The sequence below is a fragment of the Priapulus caudatus genome, unplaced genomic scaffold, assembly GCF_000485595.1.
Source record: "Priapulus caudatus unplaced genomic scaffold, Priapulus_caudatus-5.0.1 Scaffold1631, whole genome shotgun sequence".
Classification (NCBI taxonomy): Eukaryota; Metazoa; Priapulida; class Priapulimorpha; order Priapulimorphida; family Priapulidae; genus Priapulus; species Priapulus caudatus.
In genome coordinates, this window is record NW_014578692.1 from 44351 (window position 1) to 53843 (window position 9493).

The window sequence follows — 9493 nt, forward strand, 5'->3', positions numbered from 1 at the left end:
TTCTGGTCGATCTTGGGGAGATGCTTCATCAGGCACATGACGACGGGTCTGAAAAAATAGGATGCGAAGCCATATCTTATCGAGTTTTTGTTTATAAACCCCCGAGATAGATCTTGGGCAGATGTTTCACGAGGCACATGACGACTGGGAAAATGGGATGCGAAGTCGTTACTTCTCACTGTGTGTGTGTGTGGTGGGGGGGGGTGTAACTTTGTGATGTATTGCGTTGTACTGTAGGATGATTCACTTACTGCTATATGTAAATTTCTGGTCGATATTGGGGAGATGCTTCGTGAGGCACATGACGACCCGTCTGGGAAATGGTACGAAAAGTCAGAAATTTTGTTTGTATATACCCGCGATATAGATCTTGGAAAGGTGGTTCACCATACACGACAACAGGTCTGGAAAATTGGATGCGAAGATGTAGCTTAGAGTATTCTTGTTTGCGTATAATGATAACTGAAATGTCTCTGAGATTTCTGGTCCATCATTTAGAAAGGTGTTTCATCAGGCACATGACGAATGACAGGTCTGGAAAATAGGATGCGAAGATGTAACTTCTCGGCGTGGGGGTGTAACCTTGTGCTGTGTATAAGAATGTTGCATTGTATTGTGTACGTAACTTTGCATCAGCTATATGTAAATTTCTGGTCGATCTTGGGGAGGTGTTTCATGAGGCACATGACGACGGGTCATAAAGTCGTAACTTCTCGCTGTAGGGGTGTAACTTTGTGCTGTGCTGCATTGTATTGTAGGGTTTACTGGTGTATGTCATCTTCTGGTCGATCCTTGGGATGTGTTTCATCAGGCTCATGACGAAGGACAGGTCTGGGAATGTGAGGAGAACAGGTAGCTTATGGAATTTTTATTTGTATATATACTCCTGACATAGACCTTGGAAATATGGTTCTTCATGCACGTGATGACAGGCCTAAAAAGTAAAAGACAATGCGCAACATGGAATTGGATCTAGCAATCGGAACCATAACCTGAAGATACTTGTATTTAAATTATGTGCAATAAGGATTTAGTAAATAAAAATATATAAGATACAAAACTCCTTTATTACCAAATAACCATCTTCCATCACAAAAACTTGTTGAATAAGTGAATGAATGAGGTACCTTAATGATTTCACACGTATTGCTAATTAATTAATATTAATTAATCGTAATTAATAACGAACCTTAATGATTTCACACGTATTGCTGGGAAACTCCGGTCAAGAACTTCCTTTAGTCGTTTGTATTTATCTTTCGTGTCACTTGTTGCCAGTTCCGAAACCCTGATTAAAGAGAAAATCTTATCAACTATTCATTTTCTGCACATCATTATATATATAATAATTATATATATATATAGTATATATATAATATACCAAGGCTCGACACTAATTTTTTTTTCAGTGGCCCGGATTCGGGAGCCACCAAAATCATGAATTTTCAATCTTTTGGTGCGCCGAAATGAAAATCTGGCTGGCCCCGCAAGAAAAAAAGAACAAAGAAAAACATTATAAATCTTTATTTCAATCTCGTTATTGTATAGTTATTTGCGCACAAATTGGGCCGTCTTGATGCACTTGCACAAGTTCTTTAAACAAACCCACACAATGGGCACACACTGACATTGATTATTGGAGCGCGAACATTTGAATTATCCATTCCACGGCATCAAATTTTCACCAGAATCTTGCCATACATTTTTTACTTCACTCCGTATTTATTAAACACGCGCGTGTACAGGCTAGTCGATCAGTTCAGACGTTCAAAGAAGATCAAAGTCACAGAGCATAGCAAATATTATAAAAACAAGTAACTGCCTTTTTTTATATTAATAAAACAACAAACAACATTGGTTTTCATGTTAAAATAAACATGATAGCATTTAATCTCATGAAATGTTAAAATGTCTGGCAGGCTTTTGCAAACTGGTAAAAAATAAAATATGATGCAGATTTTAATAAGATAAAGTTAGAACCAGTAATGTATATCAACAAAGTAGGCTGGGGTACGCTCATGCATTTCAAAAGAAAAAGCGAGCCATGTCTAAGGGTTCAATATGTTCGGTTGTTAAAGAGACAGAACGAAAATTGCATAACATAAACTGTACAAAGCCGAGCTAATATTACACTTCGGCATTTAAAATATCGTGATATCTTTCCATCTGGAATAGCTTCTAGGTTATTCTACCGCGAACGTTTCGAGCATGCTGGCCAGTTTGCGCTTCGGATCCGAAACATGGAGCACCAGTGCCAGGCTAGCTAGCAAATCAGGCGCCGGTGCACCAGACGTTCCCGCTATTTTTGCCCATGCTGTCCCGGTTCCCGCTACCGAAACCCTTCCCCGGGACGCGATGTGTGCTCCCGTATTTTTTAACCATTTTTACACAACGTACATCAGAAAAAGGTCCAAGAAATTGTCAATCAGTTTTTTTATTTATGACAATGGTTTCGCCCTTCGAACTTCTCATCGCTCGCGTTTCATTTTACACACCGCTTCATTTTACTACGTTCCATTACACCGACGCCTCCACAGTCACTGCCCAGAGCAGGCGTATTGTCTAGCACGCATTGTTGCCGTCTCGCTTGCATACAATGTAATCACACGTATGCTGACGCCGCTTGCCACAACTAATGCTATGGCCTGGCCGCCGGCTCAGATTCTTGACCCTCTGGCTAGACTGGTTCGCGTGTACTACCCGAACTGTTCGCGTAGAGCGATGTACATTGTCTTAGCAGAGCGGTTGAGGACCGGATAACCGAATGTATAATTACCAATATACGTGGCCTTGTTGCAGCCGCAGTTAGACGGATAAACCGTGCGCCCGTGGATGGCGCCGCGGTTAGATATGCTGCCACGTGCATACGTGTGCCCTCGCTCCGCGAATTGCTCGCTCTCTTTTGAATGAGATTAGCACGTAAGAAACAATTATTTTTATCACATAGTCAGACACTTTGAAATTTTAGTGGCCCGATCGGGCCACCAAATTTTAACTTTTGGAAATTTTGGTGGCCCGACATCAAGTTTTGGTGGCCCCGGGCCACCGGGCCACCGCTAGTGTCGAGCCTTGATATATACATATATATACAAATAATCAAATACATAAAATGCATCTGGATTTCCGTAGGAACTACTGGTGCTTGCAAATGAAGCATTTTTTTTACCTGATAATGATATATGAATTGTTTCTTCCCCTGCTATTTAGCAGGGTACCTTTGAGATGTATCCACTCATTTTAGCACGTAGGCACAATTATTTGGTTAGCAGTTTTAGCACACCGGATTAGCTTCACATATATGTGCTAACACATATATGCGATTTCAAACACATTTGCAGGGTCCCAAACTATCCTTGATCCAAAAACAGACCTCTGAATCAGCTTGTCCCGCAGTTCGTCCATGACGGATTCATGAAACTCCAGCCGCCGCACACAGTGAAGGTCGAGAAAAGGCAGCGCCGGTCGCAAGGACGGGAGCAAGATCCCATTCTCCATCTACGCACAACAATGTCATACTAGGTACATCTGCTGTGGATTAATGCTGCTGTGTCACCATACTAAATACTAGTACTCATATGTAATGTGTGCATATGTAGGGTATCATATCGGTGTTACTTTCCCCCGGGCGTAGAGGGGCTCATAAGGTCTATGTCCCACAGGGTACTGCCGGAACAGACCCTGGGTACAGTCCGGTATACCGAAACGTACCCTGATAACTATTTGATATGGTTAGGGTTTGGGTTCGGGTTCGGGTTAGGGAGTAGGCGTAGGCGAGATACGGTCCGGCATATTTAGATAGTACCAGGGTACGTTCCGGCAGTACCCTGGGGGACATAGACCCTCTCAGCCGTAGAGGGAGGGTGTCGCTACGTGGCAGTGCTTGCTCACTAGTGTTAGGATTAGGGTTAGAGTTAGGGTTAGGGTTAAGGTTAGGGAAATAAGGCCATGTCTAGCATGGAAGTATGACTGTTGAATGACGGAAGTGTACGAAGACTAAGTGACTAGTGCTGCCACGTAGCGGCACCCTCGCTCTACGCCCGGGGGAAAGTGACACCCGTATCATATTTGTAAGATAATAATATATGATGGCCCCTGATGACGATTTTGAGCCTGAGGTAAAAAACAGGATACACCCCCTTTCAGCCTAACCATAAATTATTATTATTATTATTATTATTAAAAAAATCTGATAAATGCAATGCCAATACATAGTGTTGAGTAAACCGACCAGGCTCTCCGACTGTTACACGTCGTACGCCAACGTAGTGTTAAGCGAAAAGGGAACTTGTGGCTAAGTGTTGAGCAGCTAAAATTAATTAAATTACAGAACGAAGCGAGTCTGCAGTAAAAGGGAGTACAGGGTGTAACACTAACACTGCCAATGTCAATAATAACAACAACAATATCAATAACACTAACAAGTATCCGTACTACTATTAGTTACAGTATTACTATTAAATAGTATTAATTAGTTACAGTGTCAGTTATGACACTATAGTCACAGTCACTAACAGTAACACTAACAGTAACACTAACACTAACACTAACAGTAACAGTGCCAGTGGTAACACAGCAAGTGAAGTGGTAAAAATCATACTTGGAAGTCTTCGATAAATTTCAAAGGATCAGTGCAGTTAGTCAAGGCCTCACGCAGATGATCACTGGCTGGAATCCCCAGCTCTTGCAATGCAGACATTGTATCTATATATTGTGTTTAATGATTAAAATGGTCAAAGCGTCGGTAGTGACAATATAGACACAACCTTTCAATCGCCGCCATGTACAGTAACTGAGTAAGTTGAGTTAACATAGCCTCGTTTTCGAGCGACCTGCGTATGATATTTTTATAAATGTTAATTTAATTTAATTTATATATGTAAATATGTGTTTTTAGCTATATTACTTTGTCTATATCTTCTCACTATATTACTTTATCTATTTTAATATTATATGTATTATATTGATTTATTGTATCGCATTTTCACTTATATATCGCATATAACCCCGAGAGATGGCACTATGATCAAGTCTTAGTTGACTGGCACTGATAAAATGGTGTATATATTTTCAGTATGGAAATTGCGAGATAGACTGGCTCTGATCATCGCATGCATCGCATGGTAAAGACGTAAAGTCCGTGTCAAAGTTTGATGTTTGACTTGTAGTGTTGACAGTGCGTTGTAGGGGGGCCTTGTCTGAGTGCTGTGAATAAACATTATTGTGATATTAATTAAGACAACATGGAGACGTTCGTAAAAGACTTCTTGTTAACAGAACAATGCTTTGATGAATTTTTCGTTAAAGCCAACTTTCTACATGGTAATGCAATTTTCCCACTAGTTGTACAGACTCACACAGTCACAGAGTCAGTCAGTGACAGTGTCATTGAGTCCGTGCACTCGATCGGCACTGACTCAACAAAGGTTTATGCGAATAATATTTAATAACATGGCATACCAACCAACCCCGTGAGCCATTAGTATGCCTAGGCTGTAGTTGCCTATCTTGAGCATCTCATTTTCTCTCTGTTCTGTAGACTAGTGTAGATTATAGAGTACTACTACTAGTGTAAATGAATTTTATGTTGGTGTACAGTCAGTCATTGACAGGTCAGCAATCGGATGCCTTCCTGTTGTGAAACGAAGGGGGTGAAGATACTTTAAACCTATCCCACATCCTCACACATCGCCTGTGGCTGTGTAGTCTACGTACAGTTACAATACGTCCTGAGAAAGGATATATTGCCGGTAGCTCTAGTACTATAGCCCGCGTACAGTTGCCGCAGGCCTGCTGCAACTGTACGCGGGCTATAGTACTAGAGCTATATTGCCGGGAGTTTTCTCGCACTATAACTTATGAGTTATGTGGCTTGCACACTTTATATATATATTATCCTATATCACGATATTTTATCCTTGCAGTGGCATGTCTGAAGATGCTCATTAGCAAATGCCTTGGATATCTGATTATTCTCGGAGCTGTCATAGGTAAATTATTCTCGTGTCTGTAATTGAATTAAAACAAATATATATTTGTTAGCAATATAAATCTAATGAGACATGATGCATGGTGGACATTGAGCACATGGAAAAAGTCCAACGAAGGGCCACCAAACTAGTATATGGGTTAAAAAACGTCAAGTACGAGGACCGGCTGAAGTTTTTAGGATTACAATTTTTACATACCAGAAGACTAAGAGGCGACCTAATAGAATCATACGAAATCATGACAGGAAAATATAAACTGAATCCAAACACTTTCTTTTGTCCAGCCTCAAAAACATCACTAAGAGGAAATAACATGAAACTATATAAACAACGGTCCAGACTCCAGGTGCGACAAAACTTTTTCAGCCAGAGAGTGGTGCAACCCTGGAATAAACTGCCACAAAGTGCAGTCGCAGCTACCACGACTAACGAATTTAAGGCCAGAATCGACCGATTCAGGAATTTAAATCGCCAGATATGGGTGCACATTAGGCTTGGCCTATTACAACCCATTATCCTTAACTAACTAACTAATGAATTAGGTAAAAATTAACACATATAGCATCTGTGTTTTTTGCCATATTAATGCACACTGAATTCTGGAATGCAATTCTCAGTACCTGAATTTATTACAAGTTCTGAAACTTTGTTGATGTTGTTTTCATAATTATTGGTAGTTTGACTGTTTTCTCTGCCATCTACTAAACACTGCCGTTTACTTGCAGTGAAACTGCCACAGATTATAAAGATTTGGAGTGCAAAAAGTGGAGAAGGTGTGAGCTTTCTGAGCCAGAGCTTAGAGCTAGCTGCTGTTACTGCTACAGTTTCATACAGTTTTGCCAACAAATTCCCGTTCAGGTTTGTATTGCTTCTAGATAACAGTAATTTAATCTGCGTGGCTGGAAATACAATCACATTTTATCACACTAAATGGGTAAATCCGTTCTTTGCCGTATCTCTAATGCTCTGTATAGGAAATATGCGACATTCCCTCTTCTCACTGGCTGTCTAACCATCTTGTGTTTCTTCTCTTGCAGTGCGTGGGGAGAAGGATTTTTCCTAATATTGCAGACTTGCACCATCTGTGTGCTAGTGCTACACTATGGAGGAAAGCTGGGTATTGCTGTGGTGTTCATGCTGGCATACAGTGCAGTTCTCAGTCTGATGTTGTCCGGCTTAGTACCTATCAACATCCTGTGGATATTCCAGTCGTGTAACATAGCCATAGTCATCGGCAGCAAGGTAAACCCACCGAACGATGCGTGTTTAAGATAATCATGTTTTTTAGATTATTATTATTATTATCAAGAGTCCATAATTGAAAATGCTTTTCTATTATGGACTCTTGTCATTATTAAATCTTAATTGCATGTAATTCAAATACAAATACATGTACTGAAGCAGAGCACGTATATCATATATATATATATATGTGCTCTGACTGAAGGCAGTCTTTTTCACGGATAAAACATCCGGAGGAGGTGACAGAGATGACCGTAATATCGCTGACACATAGGAGTGGTCCAGCTCGATCGTTTAACTTTTGTATGGCTTGGGCCACAATTAAAAAAATCTTTGTTTACCTTCACCCGACCCAGGCTAAAAAGTTTGGGTAGGTAGGTCGGCTTTTTTAGGGGGGTCTTTTTACAAATTCAGCATGGTACCTACATGCTCGGGTGTGCTTGTTGTGTGGAGATGCCTTTTATGTTGAATGTTTGGTTTGCTTGGTAAATATAATGTATTGCCTACAGATTTATATAATATACAGTGATACAATTGGTAAAAAAAAGGGAAAAAATGGGAAAGATCAATAAAAAAATTTGAGTCGGCCCCTTTTTGGCGGGTCAATTGGGTGAGCGCAAACAAACAATATTTTTAATATGGCCTTGGTCACGTGAGCATGAACATGTGTATACTGAGTACCTCATGTTACTTCATTCAGATATGAGTGTGCTGTGTTGAGCCTGTGTCTACCGCGCACACAGAAACATGATTGAGACTAGATAACTCAGCTGCACTGCAAATCAAATAAATCAGAATATCTAATTAGATACTTCTGTCACAGGCAAACGTCTTGCAGAATTCATCAGTACTTTTTTATTCATCGCTTACTTTTAACGTACTTCTCTTATTCATTTTCTCGCTGTTGATCGGTTTGCGTTTGTGTGTTTTTTTCAGCTTGTGCAGATATTGAGCAGTTACAACAATGGTGGGACGGGTCAGCTTTCCGTCATCACCTTCTCCCTGTTGTTCCTCGGCAGCATCGCGCGCATCTTCACCTCCATCCAGGAGACTGGAGATAACCTCATCATACTTATTTACGTGCTTGCGACGACGCTGAACGGCGTAATATTCGGCCAGGTTTTATATTACTGGAACGCGCCAGTGCCGTCTACAAAGACTAAAATCCAGTAATGGGATTTTGTGATTGTTAATATGGCAAGTGGTGCTGGGGGATGAAGCCATTTTTTCGAATCGCTACGCACAAATGTTGTTAAATAATTTACGTTTATTTGCTGTGAAGTTTTATCTTTGCTGTAATGATGTTCGAGTTGTTTTCGGCGTAAAACAACACTAGGTGGCAGCACATACACAATCACATTCCATGTATGTTACTTTGCTCTGCTTTCACGCATTGATCACCTTCCTAGCTGCTTGCATGTTTTTAATCCACAAGTTCAAATTAGAAGATGGCCTGTTCATTCATTACGTTTTATTATTATTTAAATATATCGCCAATTAAATCAATCATTTGTTATTAAACAAAATTGGAAGTGTAAACGTGATCATTAGTACGCGATAAAAAATATTACTACCAAAGTACCATGCACAAAATATTAATTGATTAAATATTATTTGTTATCTTATATCACAATTATAAATATAACTATCAGTAGTAGAGTGCCTGTTGATCTTTTCTGTTTTTGTTCATATATTGCTCTTCTTATTTTCCATTCTCAGTCAGAAATTCTAGAGTGCATGTTGCTCACTGGCCTTGTTTACAGAAGAGATATAAGGTCATAATTTGTTTAAACAAAGAAAAACTTACCATGAGACTTCAGACATAATATATGCTAAGAGTTATTAATGCTCGTGGCAAATACTGCAAAAACATTTCTTTTTACTTTTAGGCTAAGGAATCTAATCTAATGTAATCTAGTCATTGTGATGAAATGAAACGAAACGAATTCAAAGAGTGAAATAAACATTTTCGTGTGGAAATTAAGACATTTTCAGTAGTTTTGTTATAAAAGTCGATCATTTAAATAATTATAACGCTGCTATCCTACTTTTATGCTCTACTTTCATCCACTCTAATGAACTGTGGATGCTAATTATGAAACTAACAACTTCTTTTCGTGATTATTCGAATTTTAAATGTTATCTTAAACACTAGAAACTTTTTTTCGTGATTATTCGCATTTTAAATGTTATAATAAACACTAATAATCGCGCTCACGGATTTTCTATCGACATCTAATATATAAGTTCATGGGAAATTTACA

At 39.5% G+C, this 9493-nt stretch overlaps 1 protein-coding gene across 1 annotated transcript; it reads left to right on the forward strand.

Moving 5' to 3' along the window:
• The first annotated feature begins 5100 nt into the window (after nt 1–5100).
• LOC106817207 (mannose-P-dolichol utilization defect 1 protein-like) lies at nt 5101–9213 on the forward strand. Its single transcript, XM_014821872.1, has 5 exons — nt 5101–5319; nt 5922–5987; nt 6713–6845; nt 7025–7229; nt 8166–9213. The coding sequence occupies exons 1-5, from the start codon at nt 5241–5243 to the stop codon at nt 8400–8402; spliced, it is 720 nt and encodes a 239-aa protein (XP_014677358.1). The 5' UTR covers nt 5101–5240; the 3' UTR covers nt 8403–9213.
• Nucleotides 9214–9493: the final 280 nt, after the last annotated feature.

Coding starts and splice junctions, on each gene's coding strand:
- LOC106817207 (XM_014821872.1), top strand. CDS start 5,241: ATGGAGACGTTCGTAAAAGACTTCTTGTTAACAGAACAATGCTTTGAT. Junction 5,320..5,921: donor TAAAGCCAACTTTCTACATG/GTAATGCAATTT, acceptor TTATCCTTGCAG/TGGCATGTCTGAAGATGCTC. Junction 6,846..7,024: donor GCCAACAAATTCCCGTTCAG/GTTTGTATTGCT, acceptor CTTCTCTTGCAG/TGCGTGGGGAGAAGGATTTT.